This window comes from Helianthus annuus, chromosome 10, assembly GCF_002127325.2.
Source record: "Helianthus annuus cultivar XRQ/B chromosome 10, HanXRQr2.0-SUNRISE, whole genome shotgun sequence".
Classification (NCBI taxonomy): Eukaryota; Viridiplantae; Streptophyta; class Magnoliopsida; order Asterales; family Asteraceae; genus Helianthus; species Helianthus annuus.
In genome coordinates, this window is record NC_035442.2 from 163,777,900 (window position 1) to 163,799,485 (window position 21,586).

At 35.3% G+C, this 21,586-nt stretch overlaps 2 protein-coding genes across 9 annotated transcripts; one reads left to right on the forward strand and one right to left on the reverse strand.

Moving 5' to 3' along the window:
• The first annotated feature begins 596 nt into the window (after nucleotides 1–596).
• Nucleotides 597–10,658, forward strand: LOC110886359 (tRNA(His) guanylyltransferase 1). 5 transcript variants are annotated; one of them, XM_035978749.1, is made up of 15 exons: nucleotides 597–673; nucleotides 4,701–4,810; nucleotides 5,422–5,553; nucleotides 5,643–5,687; nucleotides 5,801–5,970; nucleotides 6,361–6,446; nucleotides 6,675–6,782; nucleotides 7,124–7,380; nucleotides 8,017–8,148; nucleotides 8,241–8,285; nucleotides 8,419–8,592; nucleotides 8,745–8,830; nucleotides 9,417–9,524; nucleotides 9,773–10,124; nucleotides 10,443–10,658. In XM_035978749.1, exons 2-12 carry the CDS (start codon nucleotides 4,707–4,709, stop codon nucleotides 8,755–8,757), a joined length of 1,266 nt encoding a protein of 421 aa, XP_035834642.1. In that variant the 5' UTR covers nucleotides 597–673; nucleotides 4,701–4,706; the 3' UTR covers nucleotides 8,758–8,830; nucleotides 9,417–9,524; nucleotides 9,773–10,124; nucleotides 10,443–10,658. The 5 variants fall into 5 exon arrangements, with proteins under 5 accessions (XP_035834642.1, XP_035834640.1, XP_035834638.1 ...); XM_035978747.1 differs by having other exon boundaries at nucleotides 602–673; nucleotides 8,419–8,588; nucleotides 9,776–10,124; nucleotides 10,434–10,658; XM_035978745.1 differs by having other exon boundaries at nucleotides 606–673; nucleotides 8,419–8,588; nucleotides 10,434–10,658.
• A 1,596-nt stretch (nucleotides 10,659–12,254) lies between these two features.
• On the reverse strand, nucleotides 12,255–21,586 carry LOC110886360 (protein BLISTER). 4 transcript variants are annotated; one of them, XM_035978750.1, is made up of 13 exons: nucleotides 21,206–21,586; nucleotides 19,346–19,868; nucleotides 18,118–18,572; nucleotides 17,281–17,400; nucleotides 17,135–17,200; nucleotides 16,891–17,001; nucleotides 15,759–15,835; nucleotides 15,507–15,574; nucleotides 15,265–15,369; nucleotides 14,212–14,387; nucleotides 12,906–12,974; nucleotides 12,661–12,816; nucleotides 12,255–12,557 (listed from the first exon to the last, which is right to left on the reverse strand). In XM_035978750.1, exons 1-13 carry the CDS (start codon nucleotides 21,272–21,274, stop codon nucleotides 12,480–12,482), a joined length of 2,073 nt encoding a protein of 690 aa, XP_035834643.1. In that variant the 5' UTR covers nucleotides 21,275–21,586; the 3' UTR covers nucleotides 12,255–12,479. The 4 variants fall into 4 exon arrangements, with proteins under 4 accessions (XP_035834643.1, XP_021989835.1, XP_021989834.1 ...); XM_022134143.2 differs by having other exon boundaries at nucleotides 14,212–14,390; XM_022134142.2 differs by having other exon boundaries at nucleotides 18,118–18,587.

The following is a 21,586-nucleotide window of genomic DNA, read 5'->3' on the forward strand; positions in this document are numbered from 1 at the left end:
ATAAATAGATTTTATAAAATTGATTTAAGCTTAAATAAAATTAGGTGTTAGTACCCAAATGTGTTACATTGATAAACTTAAAAAAATGCAAGTGTATTTTAGTCATTAATTAACTAATTTTGGTGTTAGTACCCAAAGATGTTACAAAATTGAAACCATAGAACCTAAATATGTTAAAATAAAAAGTTAGTACCCAAAGAGAAATTAGGTATAAACCACGGGACCCATTTGTGTAATTAACTCTAAGGAGAAAAGGTGTTTGGCAAACCCAAAAAAACTTTTTAAAATAACTTTTTATACGGAGGTAAGGATATTATTACTTTTTAAAGGGTGCTACTTTCTACACCCCCCTATTTACTTTTTTCACCCCTCTCCTCTCACATATTTACAGGTGGGGCCTGCGTGGGACCGACAGTTTTCCTCTCACAAGGGGGTATAATCAGGAAAGAGGGGGGTGCGTATAGAATGAGCCCTTTTTAAACTGCTTTTTTACTTTTCAAAAACAAAATTGCAAATTATCCCTATGCCCTACACACATATGAAATCGCTGCCTGCTCTGCTGTTTCTTTTCTCCACAGCCGCCAACATCACTCCACAGCGACGCCAGTTCCGGCGACGCCAGTTCCGGCTCCCAGACATCGCTTTCACGTCCCCTGCTCCTTGTTGCGCTAAGGTCAGATTGTTTCTTTGATTGATTTGTTCCGGCTGCTGCTGTTTCTGTAAATCAATTTCTGCTTTTGTTTGTTTAATTTGTTCAATTGTTTGAATATGTTTTACATCATGACTCACTGGTAGATTGCTTACGATCATTTAGCGTGTTTGTGATTGCTTGCTGCATTAAATTGTGACTGAAAATTTTGAGCTGGAATCAGTTTTAATTGTTTTAGGAGTATGAATATCATAAGATATGTATTCTTCTTGATTCTCTTGTGCTTCATTAGTTGCAAATTTCCTGACTGTTTGTCCAGTAGCTTGACAATTTTTAATATAGTGTAGTAATGTGATTTTCGGTTTCAGAACCGAGGCCTGTGACCTCTTGCAGGTACCTTCTTTAGGTCAACATATTCTTGTGTAATTGCATTGCCACTTTCAAATCTAGAGATCCTTAGAAATCGAATTTAGGAATCTGAGATCGGAAGATGCTACAATGGAGTTGTGTCGTGAATATGTAGATCTCTTGTATATTTGACTCTCCATTCGTCGATTGTGTGTTTTTAGGTCAAATTATATTTGAACATGTAATGTATATATGTGTGGGCCATCGGGGGCAAAAGTGAAAGTGCACTAATTTTAACGTTATTTTACTAATTTCGTGAGAATAACGTTAAAAGCTAAGGACGGTTAATCATGCATCATGTGGTGGAGTTGATAGTTGAAAGACAAAAGGGTACATGCACTAATCGGTCTTTGTCCCGATTGCTGAGTGTTATGTGCCTTATGTCCATTGTCCAAGGCTTGATGCAAAACTACTATCGAGCCGGGGGTCTCACTGGAAGCAACCTCTCTATTCCTACGGGGTAGAGGTAAGGCTGTCTACATCTTACTCTCCTTAGACCCTACCTTTGCTTTGCTATTGGTGGGATTTACTGAGTATGATGATGATGATATTTGAACATGTAAGTACTCTCTAGGTTTGATCTTTCAATAAGGTTATCACAGTTATTCTGGCCTTTACATAGTTTAGATGGTTGACTGGTTGTAGCAAAGTTTTTTTTTTTATCTTAAGATTGAACAACCTTCATAGACAGACTGCAATTGTTGAACACTGAATAAAGATTACAAGTCCCTCAGTCTGTCTTGTTGAAGAGCATTTCTGAATGATATGATGTAAAATTAGTAGGAGATTTGAGAGTTTTGTTGCTTTGGTGAAGCTGAAACAAACAAGTGCATTATGCAAAAGAAGAATGTTTGTCAGATTGCCAATGATACCAAGAATAGGTACCAAAGCATAGTTATTAAAGGCGCTAGGCGCACTCAAAGCGCATAGGCCTCGCCTAGGGCCTAGGCGCAAAGCGCAAAAAAAACGAGGGCCTGAGAAAAATAAAGCGCATAATGAAACAGATTTTAAAATATATTATGTATTAGAAAAAGAATACTATTCTTCAAATAAAATAAAGAAAGTCTATTATTTAACACTTTATATCATCTAATTAGTACCAAAACATTAGTGTATTAGTGTAGGAAAGTAGTTTTCCTTGAACAAAAGTAGAAATCTGGCTAGAATCTTGTCGGAATTTAGAGAATTTGGCAGGAAACTCTCCGGAATCGAGGAATCTCGCCGTAATGTGCGCCTGAACCGTCACCTAGAGAATTAAAGCGCAATTTCCTCGACTTAAAGCCCAACTGCCTCGCCTGAAAAATGGGCCTAGGCGCAAGAGGCGATGGCTTTTAACAACTATGTACCAAAGGACTGTAATCTTCAGTGCATATTAGCAGTAGGTATGCTTAAGTGATTATCTTAAAAGACAATTTTGGTAAGACATTCATTGATTCAGTCAGGTCATACCAGAACATTCTTGTAGCTGGACTGGAAGTCTTGATAGTCGTGTAGGTAAAGATAGTTTAAGGCGTTGGAAGAACTCATGGAGGTTTTAGGTATGGAACTGGGAACCTTAAGGAGAAGAAATCTTCAGTTTTGCAGTAGCTTGTGATTTGTTGTTTGTAAATACTTGATTTAGTTGAATGAGATGGTGTGAAACTTGGACTAAGAAGGTTTTAGCCTTTAATAAGCTCACGTAAGTACCATGGAATTCTAGGATCCGTTACACTTGTACGCTAAAAATTCTATGATCATTTCAATTGTACGGATGAATCTACTATGAGAACTATGGTGGTATTATTGTGTATTTTGGTGTTTTTTTTTTTTTGTAAAAGCCAAACACTTTTTAAAAAACAACTTATTGACTTATAAAAGAATATCTCTTTTAGTCATTTTACATGAATAAGCTAAGCCAAACACTTCTCAAAAAACAACTTATTGACTTATTGGCTTTTCCCACCTCATAAGTTAATCCAAACATTTTTTTTAAAAACTCATTTTCAAAAAATCATAAGTCAATAAGTTTTTTTTTTTTAACAAAAAGTACTTTTTAAGTTAAATAAGCATAGCCAAACAAGTTACAAGCCCTAAGTTTTGAGTTGTCGTCACCGGTCGGCCGATCGCCTTCCGCCCACCGCTTACCACCACAACCAGCTTGAGGTTCTGGGTTCGATCCTGATCCTCAACAATCATTTTTTTAAGTGTAAACTCAAAACCCAAATTAGGGTTTTCCTTCGGACATCAGCCCCCAATTCCAAACGAACAGACAGATTGGACGCAAACAGCAGTCGACTTCCACAGTTTCACCATGCAGACCATCGCCGGCCACCGTCCACCATTCACGAATCATGACCTTCTTGCTCCAAAGTCTAATTTTTTCGTGAGGTAAACTTCCAATTTCTTTACTTATCTACGATTTTATAATTCTATGATGACTATCTTTTATTAATTTGTTGAAACTTGAATGATCATGTATTTATTTGAAATACATAGGGTTTGGCGAATCCAATGGTCTGGTCCGTCTTTCTGCAGATTCTCAAGAGGTGTTCATAGTCCATAGGGTTTTTTATTTTATTTTTTATCACTTGTCTTCAACAAGTTCTAGGCATTCCTCAAGTTTGCAGGTGCCAGGTGGTCCCTTTGGCTTTGGTTTGTATTCTAGTGACCCATTTAGGTTCCTGTCATAATTAATAAGTAACTTAATAGGTGTTCCAATGGGTTTGGTTTTTCTCTTCGATTATCGTTCTAGGTGTAAGTTGTTTGTTTGCAGCCAGCACCTTGCTGGGCTGCTCTGTTGTAACTGTTGATTTTGAATGAAAGTTTGTTTTGGCTTTTAAAAAGAAAAGAATATTGAGGTATTCGGAAATTCCTTAATTTGCCCTGCCTTGGTTTAAAAAAGCGAGCTTAGAGCGTGAGGCGATGAAGCGCTACGGTTGTCGCTTTTTTTGCTCCGAGGCGACAAATCACGTGAAGCGTTTTGAAGCGCGCTTTAAGCCCGAAGTGCCATTGGTTTGAAGCGACGCTTCAGCCCAATCAGGTAAGATTTAGGTTTTTAATTTAGGTCCAATAGTCTCTAATAGGGTTTAATTGAGGCCTGCTACTTCTTTACCCTAAAAAAAAGAACGTTAGTAAACATCTTCAGCCGCTCCCTCCCTCTTCTCCATCGATTCTTCATACTTTCTCCAATAATCGACTTTAATTTATGTTTTAATTATGTTTTTTTATGTGTTAACTGTTAAGTGTGTTTTTTAATCATGTTTTTGTGTTTATTATTGATTAACAAATAAAATATGTCATATTGATGTATTCAAATATTATTTTTTTATTTTGAGCGCTTCGTATACGTGAAGCTCTCGCTTCGCGCTTGAAGCTTCGCTTAAAGCTTTTGGAACCAAAACGCTTCGGAGCGCCTCTCGCTTTTTTAAACCAAGTGCCCTGCTTAAAAGTGGTTGCTTTGCTTTACCACTTTTATATGGTTGCTTGAGTGCTTAAAAATGGTTGCTTGTTACAACTACTTTATGCGTTGGTAGTGCTTGTTAGTTGCCCCTCTGGCTTGACTGTAAAGTTCTCTACTTTGGCAGTAAAGATGTCGACACCATCACACGGCCAATTAATTTTACATATTTTTTCTGATTTAATTTATTGGTGCAGCTGAATATAGGCTGACATGGCGAATAGCAAGTATGAGTATGTAAAATCGTTTGAAAGCGAAGATGAAGTGATGTATCCAAACTTGATTGTAGTTCGAATTGATGGTCGCAATTTTGCAAGGTAAACCTACATCCACTATATTTTCAAATTGTACCATTTTAATCTTAATCGCTCTATGGTTCCATATTTTTATTTAGAGTTAATTACTGTTTTCGTCCCTGTGGTTTGTCAAAAATCACTATTTCAGTCCATTAGTTTAAAAATTGCGATTTCAGTCCCTGTGGTTTCACTTTCGTAACCATTTCAGTCCCTGTGGTTTCACTTTCGTAACCATTTCAATCCATTTATTCTGTTAGTACAGGGACTGAAATGGTTACGAGGTGGACTGAAATGGTTACGAAAGTGAAACCACAGGGACTGAAATCGCAATTTTTAAACTACTGGACTGAAATAGTGATTTTTGACAAACCAAAGGGCCGAAAACAGTAATTAACTCTTATTTATTTGTTAAGAAATTGAGATATGTACTATAGAATTAATCTTATTCACTTTTGTTTTATGGATTAATTTCACATTGTATCAGAAAGAGGAATCTGTGTTAGATGGTTATAGACTCATGACCACAAACTACACGATGTCACGTTTATGCTCTTATATACCTTGATTGGTGTTTATTAAATTAGATAAGATATATTGAAGTTTTACGTAACCATCTCTACCAATTTTTTCAGATTTTCTGAAGTTAACGAGTTTGAAAAACCGAATGACGAAAGAGCTCTAAATTTGATGAACTCTTGTGCAACCTCGGTGTTGGAGAAGTACCCGGATATAATCTTGGCTTATGGTTTTAATGACGAGTACAGGTGACCTATTTTATCGACCATTACATAAAACATTAAAAAGTAAAAACTGCATATCATATCCATTTATTATTTACTAATTTCCTGTGCAGTTTCATCTTCAAGAAGGAAACCAAATTTTATCAAAGGCGTGCCAGGTATAATATTTTCTTACCGGAGACTGTTTTCTACAACAACGCCTATTAATATATAAATATTTCTAATTTTCTACATTATTTATTTACTTATATATTTATTTATTACACTGCAGCAAGATCCTCTCGCTCATTGTCTCCTTCTTTACATCTTTATATGTGGCGAAATGGAACGAGTTTTTTCCCCACGCGGAAATGAGATTTACTCCTTCGTTTAAATCAAGAATCGTATGTTGTCCATCAATGGAGGTTCTTCAGGCATATCTTGCATGGAGGCAAAGAGAATGTGAGTAATTATTTGTCGAACATTTCATCCAAGCATACAAGTTCAAACTTTTGTTATAATTTGTTTATGAGTAAATTACTTTTTGAGTCCCTGTGTTTTAGTGATTTTAACCACTTGAGTCCAAAATCAAAAAGTGTAACGCCCTGAGTCCCTAGCTATTTATTTTATAACGTTTTGAGTCCAATTTTGTTCATTTTATAACGATTTGAGTCCAAAAAATTGGACTCAAAAGGTTAAAATTTGGACTCAAAAGGACTCAAATGGTTAATGAAAATGCTTATAGGGACTCAGATCGTTAAACTTTTTGCTTTTGGACTCAACTAGTTAAAACCACTAAAACACAGGGACTCAAAAAGTAATTTACCCTTTGTTTATTGCATATTTTTTCAGGTCATAGTAAAAACCAGTACAATACATGCTTCTGGATGTTGGTTAAAAGTGGCAAATCTGAAACAGAAGCCTACAACATCTTGAAGGTGATTTGTTTTTTTTTTCCGCTGGATTTAATTCTTTATATGCATAATTAATTTATTCCATTTCCTAAGAAAAAGTCTATAGATTTTTAAATGCATGCTCGTTGTTTCAAGAATTCGTCATTCACTTGTTCTTGATGATATATTATCCACTATTTTTATCACATATGATCTATTTAATATATTTCATGTTCAATGTGGCTTCTTATGTTTCATATGTTGTACATATAGGGCACTCAAAAGCAAGAACAGAATGAGATTTTATTCCAACAATTCGGTATCAACTACAAAAATCTTCCAAGCATGTATCGCCAGGGTTCTTGCATTCTCAAAACAGAGGTTGTTTTCGTCTTTTAATAAATTTCATTAAAGGCTTTTGGAAACTTACGATATTTGAATCGAGCACGGGAAGCAGTTTTGTTCTAATTTGCATACTTATTACCAGTGGCGAAGCTTGACCATGAAAACGGGGGGTCGAAAACGTATATACCCGAAAAGTTCTATAGAACCCCGGGGGGGGGGGGGGCGAAAACGTATATACCCAAAATTTCTATACGAAAACTACATATATAACACTACTGAGCGAAAAGTTCGGGGGGTCGGGCGCCCCTCCCGGCCCCTCTTAAGCTACGCCCTTGCTTCTTACAACTTCTTTTAAACTAAATTTAGTTACCACTCAGGTTGATGAAACCGTAAAGATTCATGACAAAGAATCCCCTGTGAAAAGATCGAGGAAGATGGTTAAAACTGTCCATTCAGAAAATATAGCTTCTAGAAGTTTCTGGAATGATTATTCCTATCTTTGCAAGGAGCTAGGCTGTTTTGAGCAGAATGTGAATAATATAAAACACGAGTACTTGAAATTGTTTCAGTCCGAGAACAAGTTGCTTCCATTTACTTGGATTGTCATAAGAATAGACGGCTCTCATTTCCACAGGTATAAGTATAACCTTATTATGTCTTAAGGATTATATTTTTATTTAAGAGTAAAATGCCGTATTCATCATTGAGGTTTGGCCGGTTTTGTGATTTTCGTCCAAAGGTTTGTTTTTCCGCATCTGGATCCAAAAGGTTTGAAATCTTGCCATTTTCATATGTCAGGGGTATTTCCGTCTTTTTGTTAATTTAAAGGGCAGTTCAGTCTTTTTCAGGGGTATTCGGTCTTTCTACATAAAGTGAAAAAGACCGAAAATGCGGTTTAAGTTAGCAAAAAAGACGGAAATACCCCTGACAATGCCGAGAAAAATGGATGTAGTTAACAAGCCGGATCTTTGGATCTAGATGCGGAAAAACGAACCTTTGGACGAAAGTCACAAAAGTGGCCAAACCTCAGGGACGAAAACGGCACTCACTCTTTATTTAATGATTGTGTATTAATATATTAGTTTTTATTTTATTTTATTTTATTTAACCTGTTATCAACCAAATACAAGTTGAGTTGACCTGTGTTTTTTTTTTTTTTTTTTTTTTTTTTTTTTTTTTTTATAAATGGTTTGAAATTATCTCATCTACCAAAACGTGAGCTTGAAAGTTGGTTGTTCATCTTTTTTTTTTCTATTTTCTTTTCCACTAGATTTTCTGAGGTTCAAGGATTTGAGAAGCCTAATGACGAGCAGGCGCTGAAACTAATGAACGTGTCTGCGGTTGCTGTGTTAGAGGAGTTTAATGACATCGTATTTGCGTATGGAGTTAGTGATGAATACAGGTAAGGTTATTAGATCAAATTGTTTATTGATTACTTGTGTGACATTATTAAATCATATGTGTAGTTACTGTTCAAATTCTTCTACTTTTCAGCTTTGTTTTGAAGAAGAATTCCCAGCTCTATCAAAGACGTGCCAGGTCAGCATCGTGCAAAAGATTCCTTTATCATGTTATTTAGGTTTTATAATTATTTTAGTTTTGTTGGAATTAACTTTCTATCTTTTTAAATCGTTACGATCTATTATTGAACGTATCCTTTTAATATTTGCAGTGAAATAGTATCTGCCGTTGTTTCATTTTTCTCTTCTACGTATGTTATAAAATGGAAAGAGTTCTTCCCGGAAAAAGAATTAAAGTACCCACCAAATTTTGATGGAAGGGCTGTCTGCTATCCATCGTACGAGATTATTAGAGATTATTTCGCTTGGAGACAAGTTGACTGTGGGTGAATTATGTCCTCTTTATTCTTAAACTTCACATTATTATTATTATTATTATTATTATTATTATTATTATTATTATTATTATTATTGTTATTATTTTATTATTGATTATTATAATCGAGCATATGCTCACATTTTTAACTAATTCATTTAGGTCATATAAATAATCAGTATAACACTTGCTTTTGGATGCTAGTCAAGTCTGGTAAAAGCACAAGGGAAGCTCAAAGTCTCTTAAAGGTCCTGACTTTTTTTTTTTTTTTTTTTTTTTTTTTTTTTTTTTTGTAATAACAATTCTAGCTATATTCTTGTTTTGCGTATCATGGCCGGTGGCTCAAATCTCATATGATTTGGTATCGTAAAATTATGAACATCAAGTAATGTCGAAAGTCGAAACCATAGTTGTCAATAGCGATCGTAGCGATCGCTATAGCACGCTACGTAGCGTATAGGTATAGTGTCGCTATTAGGGTTGTAGCAATGCATAGCAAGAGTAGCGACACTTGTAATTTTTTATTTTTTTTTTGTTTTTTAATATAAATAGCAATTAAATATAGCTATAAAATAGCTGGATTTTAGGTTTTTGTTAAATATACATGTAAAATAGCATATATACGAGGGTATTTTGATATAATATACATATAAAAATTTTTTAAATTTTTTTTCTAGTGTATCGCTATTTATAAAATAGCCGCCCGCTATTTATCGCTATTCGCTATGTAGCATATAGGTACCTTATCGCTATTCGCCATTAACAACTATGGTCGAAACATGTAATTAATGCTTTCAAAATCTTTACAATCTTATTAGAGTGTTTGTTATACAGGGTACTCAAGCACTGGAAAAGAATCAGATGCTCTCTCAGTTATTCGGTATTGATTACAATACGTTGCCCGTCATATTTCGTAATGGCTCATCCGTATTCTGGGACAAGGTTATCTCTCTCTCTCAATCTTCAAGGCTGGCTTTCTTTTTAAGATAATTATTAATAAAGACATTTTACACATGCAATGTAGTCTTGCTACATGTTACCTTTTGAAGTTGATTATTTAGAGTTATCTTGACTCGATACCTGTAAAATGTTGACATGACTGAATGGTTTTTTAACCGTCTCCAAAAGTTTGATGCCTTCTGTACATCTTTATTGTAAACATGAGTCTTTTAAGAGTTTTGTATGTCCAGGAGATGGTGACGGATAATGGGGTCGTTGCAAAGTCTCACAAGAAGGTGGTTGTTGACCACCCGAATATAATTGAAGATGACTTCTGGGGGGCCCACCCGCTCATACTTGAAACGACATCCCCGAGGTCCTTATCCCTTTCTTTGACATGAATACATGATATATATTATGTAGGGCGGGGCCCAGTAAACCAACTAAACCAAAGCATTTTTGCTTGTTCGGTTTGTTGGTTCTATGTTGTTGCCGGAATTATCAGACAAAGTAGCACCAAGATACGCAGCCGGAAAAGGAACACATCATGAACATTCTCCCCCAATTCAACAGTCGGTGTTGCAAGCCCTCTACCAAATATGAGTATGTTATTTTTTTCAATCAGATGTACGGACGGGTATTGTCTCAATTGGTTGCAAAACGATAACCATATATCTGTGAAAATGTCAAAATGGGAACCAAAGAGTTAAGAAAAACAGAATTGAATTATTTTTAATATTATATAAAAGTGCAACTTTTTTTTTTCTTTTCTGTTGCAACATATCATTTTGTTGAGACAGTGGTGGTTTTTGTTTCTTGTTCTGATGTGTTGCAATGACTTTATTGGGTACTCATGCTTTTGAAGCACAACAAAAGAATGAAGCACGGTAATAAACACCGCTTCTTTGTTAGCATTTGCAGGCTGCCCAAAGTGGTTTGACTTCGGCTTTTCAAGAGACGGCTTTGTGTCAATGATGTGGTTCCTGGACCTGTAGTTGGAAGCTGCAGAACCCGATAATGAGGATATTGTAACAACTGGTTCATAATTGCTCAGCCTTTCGATCATCCAATCCTGTTATGATTATATATATGTATGCGTGGGCGTGAGTTTTTTTTTTGTCTATTACTTTATGCTTATTTTTTGTCTGTTAGTGTAAAGATCAAACCCATTAAGACCTTACAAACATAAGTGACTCCGTGGTTTCTGAAAAGAAAGGACCTTTATTCGTAAAAAGTGCATACCATAGGACCATCATATCATGAACCCCACCTTCCTCATTAACCATCCTTGCAACTAGGGCTGTTCACGAGCCGGCTTGGCTCGGATTTGAAACCGAGCTAAAAATTTTAGCTCAAGCTCCGCTTGGTTTTTAACCGAGTCAGCTTGGGTAGGCTCGAATTCAAAAATAAATAATACATTGCTTCAAAATTCAATTGTTTAAGATACGATTCAATAGTTCAAATTCACATAAAAATAAGTTCAACCTCCTATATTACAACCCAAATTCAAGATCAACCACAGACAAAATAAGTTTCAAATCTAAACGAAAAACAATATAAGTTTATTAGCATCCAAATCAACTTCCAAACATGTGAGATATCTAAGTGAACTTCTAAATACTTGCAAATAATAACCAATTTTCTATAATATATTATATGTATATTAAAATAAAGCATGTTAATAGTAAAAGAATCCGAGCTAAGGCGAACTGAGCCAAACCGAGCCGAGCTAGGCTCACTTTCCAACCGAGCCGAGTCGGCTCGGCTCATTTTCAAACCGAGCCAAATCGAGCGAGGTTTTTTCGAGCTAAATCCGAGCGAGTTTCAAGCCGCGAGCTTTTTGGACAGCCCCTACTTGCAACCGCCACAAACACCCCTCTTCATCTACCTCATCTGTTTTACTGAAACTCCTCTATAAAGCACACACCACACCGAAACAAAGACTCTCTAACCCCATTGAGATGTGAAAGCAAACTGGTTAATAACACAATTTTGTAAATTTGAGGTAAATGACACAATTTTGTAAATTACTTATCAAAACCATCATAATTTTGTTAATATGCAATAGTAAACACAATTTTATTATTTAAATGTTCAATTAATAACAGATTTCTTTGAATGTGAATATGTTTATTTGAAAACACCATCTATATTTTAACGTTATTTTACTAATTTCGTGAAAATAATGTTAAAAGAGGGGATAGTTAATCGTGCATCATGTGGTGGCGTTGATAGCCGAAAGACAAGGGAGTACACGCACTAATTGACCTTTGTCTTAATTGCCGAGTGTTATGTGCCTTATGTCCAAGGCTTGATACAAAACTACCATCAAGCCGGGGGTCTCACTGGAAGCTGCCTCTCTATTCCTACAGGGTAGAGATAAGGCTGTCTACATCTTACCCTCCTTAGATCCTACCTTGGCCTTGCTGATGATGATGATGATTATTCATTGAGATTCTTAATAGAATATACGTTTTACCTCTAATATTACTGATATGAATTTTAACCTTTTACGGTATTATCTTTTAATATTTGACTATTTGCCAGTATGTGATTTTGTTAACCAATTGGTTGTGAAAACCTAAACCGAAACACCAATTATAAGTTCGCCTTTAACCTGTAACCAATATCAACTCAAGCTCCCCGAATAATTAACACATGTATCTGTATCAAAAATAGTGCCAGCCTAATGGTTCAATGGAATTTCTTGATTTATGCTCGAACTCGGTTTGATATTTTCCCTATCTTGAAGAAAAGAAAAACCATAAAAACATTGATTTTACAGTGTCTTCTTCAACTCAATATACTCTATTTGTATTCCCACATCCATAAATAAACATGGAAACACTGTGTTTGCACAAAATTTCCCAATGAGATGAAATTGCACCTCTAATGGTAGTGAAAAGATATCTGGACTACATGTGAACTTTCGGTAAACGATTCTCGAGTATTTTAGACTCATAGATGCTTAGTTTGCCGCCTCGATGGCCCTCCAGGAAAGAGCCTCATTATCCATCCTAGAACTCTTTCCACAACCTACCCACAAGAAAATATATTAAAACAAAATATATAAATAAAAAAAGAAAACTAAAGTGGTCTAGTTTGATGATATTTATTACGGAAAGCAATGTATTTGTACCTCGTCACCTTCATCGGCGTAAGGAGTATTATCAACGCTGGTAACGGGACCAGGCATTCTTGATGGGATGTTATCACTCACCATACTCTGAGAAGTCAACAGCTCTAATCTTTGCGTTTGAACTTCGAGTTTATGGGTTAGTTCCTTGTTCAAAGTCTTCATCATGAAAAAAAAAAAAAAAAAAAAATTCAACAAATATTTTATGGGTTACAATATGATCTGAATACGATGATATCATGACTTACCTTCAACTTGGAACTTAGTGATGACTCAGTTGACAACGCTTGTATCAACTCTTCCTTTTCCAAAGTTAACTGAAACCAGACAAATGTAGTAATGAACAATACAGGTCGACTTGGGTTATCGCTTATCTCCAACAATCAAACGGGTCAAACTAAAACAATTTAAGGAGATATGGGTCAAGTAGAATGAGTCAACCAGGTTCTCCTAAATCATTTCATTTCAAAAATTAGATTACATCAGAATAACAAGTTTTTGTGATCATACTAGTTGATGCCCCGCCCTCGTTGTGGGGCGATGACCGAATAATTCTCAATCAATCTAAAACGATGATAAGACCATATTTTTCGGCACAGGGAAAGAGTGTAATTTTTCTGAACTAATGAGCAAGTGTTAGGCAGCTCCTTGACACGGGAAAAAATTAAATCGAGTCAACCAATTAAAAAAAACTTTTATACTTTTGCAAAAAAACTAAAACGGTGGGAAAAACGTAATTTTGAACTGAGAGCGAAATCATAATTTTTTTTCAGGGATAAAATCGTAAATTAAATGGACCAATGAGGGAGTGCCAGACATCTGCCGGCATGACTGTATTTTACACTAGGGGCAAATTTGTAATTTACCCAAGGAAAGAAAAAAAACAGTGGAGAAAATGTAAATTTAATTTGAGGGCAAAATTGTAACTTGGCTGTGAGGAAAAAAAAAATAAACTAATGGCAAAAGTGTAAATTTAAACGGGGCAAAATCGTAATTTTGAACCGAGGGCAAAATTGAAATTTTTAGCCGGGAGCAAAGGCATAAATTTATTTTTAAGTCGAGGAGAAAACATAACTTTGAACTGATGGCAAAATCCTAATTATAATGGGAAAAAAACTAATGGCAAAACTAAATTTAAACGGGGCAAAGACGTAATTTTGAACCCGGGGCAAAATTGAAATTTTTAGCTGGGGGCAAAATTGAAATTTGTTTTTAAGTGGGGTTAAAAACATAATTTTGAACTGATGGCAAAATCGTAGTTTTAAAGCGGGATAAAAACGTAAATTTGTTGGGCCAATGGGAGAGTGCCAGGCAGCTTGCCTGGCACTATTGAAGTTGCCGCCCATGTGATCCAATAAAAGGCCGGCACTATTCCCGCCGACATTAAAGATTGTAGTTGTTGAAAATTAAAGCATTGACTACTTTAGAAAATGAATAACAATGTTTGTGAGTAAACCAAGCCCGTTTCAACCGCTGATAACTTTACCACCTCTAGTTCTATTGTATACAAGCAGCAGCCGGTATCAAACTACCACTAGGGAACAGAGAAACTACCTCGGAAATAAGTGTGTTGATATTTTCAATAATTCTCAACTGATCCGAAGGTATACTTGAAGACGAAACTTCCAGACCGAAATTCCTACTTAGTGACTGCAACGAAGCGCCACTTTCACTAAGAGTAGCTTGTATCGCAAGATTTGTTGTAGCGGGTAAAGTATCTTCACTCTCATCTATTGAATCAAGAACATCATATAAAATGTAATATCAGATATCAAAAGCACAGTACAAAGATTTTTACATTTTGATTATAGGGGCAATTTCATATATACCCCTTACAAACTTGCAAAATATCAGGGATACCTATGCAAAATTATAAATATCATATATACCCTTACAAAGTAGTTGAAATATCAATTATACCCAATTTATTAAAAACAATTTAAAAACGACAATTTTATCCTTATTTTTCTAAAACTTTGAAATTGCATATATGACCTTTAACAATAATTACTCATTTCTAGCTTAATTTATTTAGCTTAAATATTATATATGGAGAATCAGTGGCAAAGCTTGAGATTTCCGACCGGGGGGTCGAAAACGTATATACCCAAAAATTTCTATAAAACAGGGGGTCGAAAACGTATATACCCAAATATTTCTATACAAAAACTACATACTCTCCACTACTGAGCGAAAAGTTCGGGGGGTCGGCCGCCCCCTCCCGCCCCCACTATCCTTCGCCCATGTGGAGAATACTATTGTTTATAGGTAAAAATAAAAAAAAAATAAAAATAACAATGGGTAAAAATAAATTTAAGCTAAAAATTGTTATATAAAAATATGAAGTTAAAAGATAAGGGTAAGACGATCTTTAATTAGATTGTTTTTAATAAATTGAAAACTTGAAGTTAAAAAAATAAGGGTAAAATGATCTTTAATTAGATTGTTATTAATAAATTGGGTATATTTGATATTTAACTACTTTGTAATGGCATATATGATATTTTTAATTTTGGTTGGGTATATATGAAAATTTTCATGTTTGTAAGGGTATATATGAAATTAATCCTTGATTATAATAAAAGTAACGGCAGCATAACCACACACCAAGATCATCTGTAGAAGTTGATGCTTCCTTTTTAGTGATCGGACTTTTTTTAATACCAACAATCGCAGGAGCTTTCCGCAACTTGGATTGCATGAGCTTTTTCTCTAGGCAAAAAATGAAAATCAGGGAAATGATTAGTCTTCTTAATAACTTGACTTCTAAAAGTCAAACCGACAGATCAATCAATCAACGATTAGCAAGTCAAAGCGACGTCGAAAGTCAACTCTCAATTCTCAAATACCTTCTTGTAGAGCATTAATAGTGGAATGCAAATCTTGGCGGTCCTTCTCCAGGCTAGATATTTTCCTCCTGAATGTATAATAAATATAATTTTCAACCATCGAACAGCATAGCAATAAAAGTAGCATAAGTTTAGGGTGAAGACAACTGCATTGTTCTATAACGATACAAAGAGTATTGTCATAGTTCTCTGTTCAACTAATATGTGGACCCTACTTGAAAACTAATTTAAAGCCATAAGCTCAGAGCGTACTTTTGTGAGGACATTTCGGCTTCCAAGTTTTCCAATTGTCTTTCCAGTTTTAGTTCGTTCGACCTCAGCCTGAGTACCTACAAAAAGAGATGTATAAAAATAACTACCATAAAGAAACTATTCAAACAAGTCAACAGGTCAAAAATCTCGCGGTGTGTAATTTTAATGCATCAAAACCTAGTCACTCACCTTATTCAAAATATTCTCTCTCTCTCTCTCTCTCTCTATATATATATATATAGAAGTATATCGTACATTACGGCTTAACGTACTTCACGTACAACAACGTGCGTGATTTGTTCTATAACATGCGTGATTAATGTTTTCAATATGCGTAACTATTGAGTTTCAACATGCGTGATTTTGGATTTTTGAGTTATAACGTGCGTGATTTTAAAATGAACGTGCGTAATTACCTGTCGTACGTGAAGTATGTTAAGCCGTAATGTACGTTAACCTTCCTCTCTCTCTCTCTCTCTCTCTCTCTATATATATATATATATATATATATATATATATATATATTAGTTGAGCACACATCAAGCAATAGTAGAGTTTTAAAAATCTCATTTTAGCCACATGTTATACTTAGGTTTGTTTCCTTTATATTTTGGGCAATAATTTTTTTCTTTTTTCCAACTTGACAACACAAGTTAATACTATTACTAAACATATAATATAATATTATTTCAACTTTATATTTGCAGTCTTTTTATTTAAAAATTCGTCAACATTCGATTAGTACTTTAATTTGATTTTCTGAAGTTAAGATAGAAATTTTGTTGACAACGGGGTTACATTCAAAATAGAGTGTTTTTGTGGTATCGACGTATCGTAGACTATGCGAGTGCAGTAACGTGTCAATTCCCTAAAGAACCAAACAGATTCCGACCGAACAACGGCACTGGTATTTGTTTCTATTGTTTTTCATCAATGTAAAACACACGTTGATATCTTTCTAGGAATATCACGGATATTTTTTCTCTTTCGGTTGCTATAGCGAGTGTTGGTACCGTAATCAATTGAACTTATACCGACCGAATTCCCGCTGCGTAGCGCGGAGAAACCTCACTAGTTTGAATTAAAACTTAAATAATATATTTTTATAATCATATTTACTTGTTACACATACCTTCTCTTCTAATACAATAACCTCAGAAGCCAACAACTTGGCACGTTCATCAGCTGCACTACATTCTAACTGAGCGTTTCTGTACTCGGTCCTCAAAGCCTCAAGTTCCACCTGGTCACATAAACATTAGCAAATTATCAAACGAAAGATTACCAAACATGCGTCAATCCATTAATAAATATTTAGCTTGGAGAACTAATTTCACAAGTGAAACTGCTAACTGCATCTTATATAAGATACTAACCAACTGAGCATTAATTTCGTCCTGCAAACTCCCCATATCAGCCTTTAATTGGTTGACAACACCTCCCTGCAAAGGAACGTTTAAAAATTACCAAGAGTTTGAAATTTATTAACTTTTAAAATTAAGTTGAAAAAATAATTTTCTACCTGTTGGTTATAACTATCGGTTAACGCTGAGTTCTCAGTGGCTAAAGACTCTGCGAGAACTCGAGAAGCCTCAAGAGCTCGTTGCAAAGAGAACTTTTCTTGTGTCAAATCTTCAATATGCTTCACAATAAAAAACACAATAATAATAATAAGGAATTGTAGGTACACATGTATAGTTTAGCAAGTGACATAAGCTATCAATTAGTGTAAAACATAACGAACTACATGGAATAACGGTTGCAGCCTTGCAGGTGACATGTATATACATTAGATATTTCTTTTAGATAAGTTCAATATGCCATTTTCAACTCTGAGGTTTGGCCACTTATGCGACTTTCGTCCAAAGGTTTGTTTTTCCACATCTGGATCCAAAAGGTTTGAAATCTTGCCATTTTCATCCGACTAGTTAACTCCATCCATTTTTCTTCGTTAAATGAGAGGCATTTCCGTCTTTTTAGACATTTTTTTTATTAAAATAAAAAACGCTATAAGAAATAAAGATCCCCCTCTGTTAACTTTCTCCCTACCCAAACCCTTTAATTATCACAAAAAAATGTCTAAAAAGACGGAAATACCCTTGACTTAACGTTAAACATAAATGGAGTTAACGTATCAGATAAAAATGGCAAGATTTCAAAATTCAAACCTTTTGGATCCAGATGCGGAAAAACAAACCTTTGGACGAAAGTCGCAATAGTTGCCAAACCTCAGGGACGAAAATGGCATTTTACTCTGTTCTTTTAAGATACTTTAGATAAATAAACATCATGAAAGTATGAAAGCCATGACAAAAGATCCATCACTATAGACGAATTGATGAAATATTAAAAAGAAAACCTGTTCCAAAGCAGCAAAATCTTCATTCTGTTTTGTAGAATTGTAATTACTTCTTTTCTCCATATCAAGTTCATCGATACCCTTTCTAAACGGGTCGGCCACATCAGCAACAGAATCGTTCATAACATTTTGAGAATCAAATGAACCACGAGCATCTACAGGGTGAACTTTGGAACTGAATGGGTTAGGTTTATCTGCGTCTGCATTTCCAGACACGTTGAGGGAATCCAGGAAAGAAGGACGAGATCTTCTGCCAGCTAGGACTGCTGACATGGATGTCTGATTATGCGAGGGAACAGCTTCAGAACTGAAGTTTGTAGAAATAGATTCGGAAGATTTAAAATATGAGTTGCTATCACTTGCTGGATGTTCAAAACGGTTATCATGATTCATATCACCAGCTGAAGAAACTGGAGGTTGATGATGATCCGATATGCTTGATACAGATTTGCTAACTTCAGAGGAAGAAACTGAAAGTAATTACATTACAGTAAGGTATAAAATATTACAATTTAATTTATCATTTAAAAAAGAGTTAATTGCCCGGATGGTCCCTGTGGTTTCACGTTTTTTCACGTTTAGTCCCCACCTTTTGAAAATAGCAGGTATGCTCCCTATGGTTTGTTATTTTGTTACTCGGATAGTCCCCTGAGTAGATGTCAGTTAGTTTGGAAATAGCAGGTATGCTCCCTATGGTTTGTCATTTTGTTACTCGGATAGTCCCCGGAGTAAATGTCAGAAAAAGGATAAAAAACCGAGTTTAAAAAAAACCGCTCGTTATTATGGTGTAATTTAAAAAAGAAACAATGACGTAAAGAAGTTATTGGCGTTTACGCTCTGTTCCCGAGTTTACTTACAGAAAAAAGATGGGGGGAAGTTGCATGTAGGTTTCTGAATTTAAGACACCGAAAATACATTTATACCCCCATGTCATTAAATCAATCATTAAAGATAAAACATAATTTACAAAAATGCCACTAATCAATCTCATCCATCCAAAATTATAATCAAATGGTCCATAAGACTTCTTAGGAAAAACACCCTTTGTAAGACTAACTCTACCCGTTGAAATTGAGACGATATGATTTCTGCAAACACATTTGACACGAAATATTTCAAAAAGTTGGACAACAAAAACTTTGGGACAAACCAATCCAAACTTACGGATTTTGACCCGTTACCCAACCCACCCTTTTGTCACTTCCTATAACAAAAATAAAAATATTACCTCTGTATGTTGGCCCGTTAGCCGGTTGATCAAACAGCGACTTGGTGATAGAAGCTTGAGTCGTAACAGGATTTCTAGACGTTAATTCTTTCAAATTATCCACCCTACTATTCTTAAGTGCGTCTTCCAGCCGTATATTACTAAACTGATTGGAATTACCATAAACATTCTCTTTATGTTCTTCCGGACGATAAAACGCTTTATTTTTTAGGGGGTCCACCTCATAAGGTGTGTTATGGTCCAACTTTCCGCCAGTTGAATAAATGGGCTCTGGACTTGAAAACGGTTTATTGAGACTGCTTATAGGGTTCACATCGGGTTCAGCTTCAGGAACATTTATTGTTTTCTTTTCATTTTTTCCATCATTAAATCCTGAACCTATATCATATGTAGTATCTGTTTTTACCGGGACGGTATCGGGAACTGGAGGTTTTGTCTCGTGTCTGTCACCGTTAGTAGATTGATCGGAATTATTAGATGCAGTTTTTTTGGCTGCTGCTTTCTTCTTACGAAACTCCTCTAGCTGTAAACGGAAAGAAAACATAATGCTTTAAATAAACATCATCTTTTACATAAACAAACATCCTACTTGTGTTAACATTAAAAGCAATGAAGTACGACAATAATTAGCGATTTTAAAGAATTGTACCAAATAGTCAAATTGTAACTGATCAATATTTTTAACCAACTTAGGGGCTGCTGTTAAGCAACTTCTGAATGGGTAAGCTATGTAGTTAATATCCCGATATATCAGTGATATATCGGTTATCGGTCCCCTGCCGAGATAGCGGTACAAAATATTGGTCAGAATATCGGTACCGATAATATCAGCGATATTGTCCGATATTTGACCGATATAGGACCGATATTTGATCTATAAATCACCGATTTTCCCGATATCAGTACCATTCTTATTTCTATCGTTCATTTTTCTTCTTATTACTCCTATTAGTGTTTTAAGTCTTAATTGTTAGTTGTTACTGTTAAATGTTAGTGTTTTAAGTCTTAGTCAGTTCTTACTTGTTACAATTGTTGGTGTTAAATTGCTATATATATAAATTTAGCATGATATTAAAATTACCGATATCTCACCGATATCCCACCGCGATAACCGATATCTCAAATATCGGTCCTTGACCGATATCCGATATTTTACCGCATTAACTACTTAGTGGGTAAGTGCTGAACCCGTAAGAGGTCTGAACCATTGAGTGCTGAACTCTGAACCAGTAAGTGCCAGTATAATGCTTAATCATTCAGAGGCAAAAGTCTGACCAATTCAGATAAGAGGTCTTAACCATTCAGACTCAGTACAATGCTTAACCATTCAGAGTCAAATGTCTAAACCATTCAGACATCTGCTCGCGAAACAAACAAACACTAAGTGCTGAACCAGTAAGAGGTCTAAACCATTAAGAGCCCGTTAAGAGCTAAATCAAACAGCCCCTTACTTGGCACTTGATTACACAATCAAACCCTCCAAGTCACAAAACTAACATACAAAATAAGAACATTGCACTTCTCTAGAACTAAAGATTAACACTAAATTTAGTAAAGCATGAATCTTGAATCAAAATTAAAAACTTCATTGCATTTCGATGGACACTTTAAAGCAACAAACACCCTTAACATAATCGTAGATGGAGGATATGATTAATTAGAATATCATGCATCAAATAATACTCAATTTCAATTAGGTTTTAACCCACTCGACACCCAGAACTCAAATACAAACTAATTCGTTCAAAATTAGCCTCAAATTGGCAACTTTTGACGATCAGACATCCCATAATTAAGCTTCGTAACATACATTCACAAGAAAGAGAAACAATTGCGAAAGAAAGAAACTGATAGACATACCCGCTTCTTTCCGGCTTCCAATTGCTGTTGCTTCTTGGATGAATTAGGCAACATTTGATCAGAAGCCATTCAATTGAAGAAATGGGGGTGTTATATTTATTATATGTATATAGAATTAGAAAACATATGGGGCAAGTGTTGAAAATGAAGATAAACCCTAATTAAGTTGCAGACAGAGGGTACGATCTAACCGGTGAGGGGGAGCCGGTTTGTGAATTTCGGGTATACGGAGTCCCGTTTTGGTTTAGAATTTAGATCTCTCTGTCTCTCTCTCTCCCCCTGACCGATCTCTCTCTCTCTCTCTCTCCTCCGTTGTTTTATATTTTGTTTCCGTTGCAACTACGCCTCTTTTGCTGGAAGGTCGTCCACATTACTGCTGCG

Bases quoted from the DNA above. Each gene is read 5' to 3' on its own strand.
- LOC110886359 (XM_035978745.1), top strand. From the start codon at position 4,707: ATGGCGAATAGCAAGTATGAGTATGTAAAATCGTTTGAAAGCGAAGAT. The intron at 4,811-5,421 runs GTAAACCTACAT...CAATTTTTTCAG, and splicing joins GATGGTCGCAATTTTGCAAG to ATTTTCTGAAGTTAACGAGT. The intron at 6,447-6,674 runs GTGATTTGTTTT...TTGTACATATAG, and splicing joins AAGCCTACAACATCTTGAAG to GGCACTCAAAAGCAAGAACA.
- LOC110886360 (XM_022134141.2), bottom strand. From the start codon at position 21,274: ATGGCTTCTGATCAAATGTTGCCTAATTCATCCAAGAAGCAACAGCAA. The intron at 17,201-17,280 runs GTAGAAAATTAT...GTTCCTTTGCAG, and splicing joins CCGATAGTTATAACCAACAG to GGAGGTGTTGTCAACCAATT. The intron at 12,975-14,211 runs GTAGTTTCTCTG...GTCTGGTTTCAG, and splicing joins TCAACACACTTATTTCCGAG to TTAACTTTGGAAAAGGAAGA.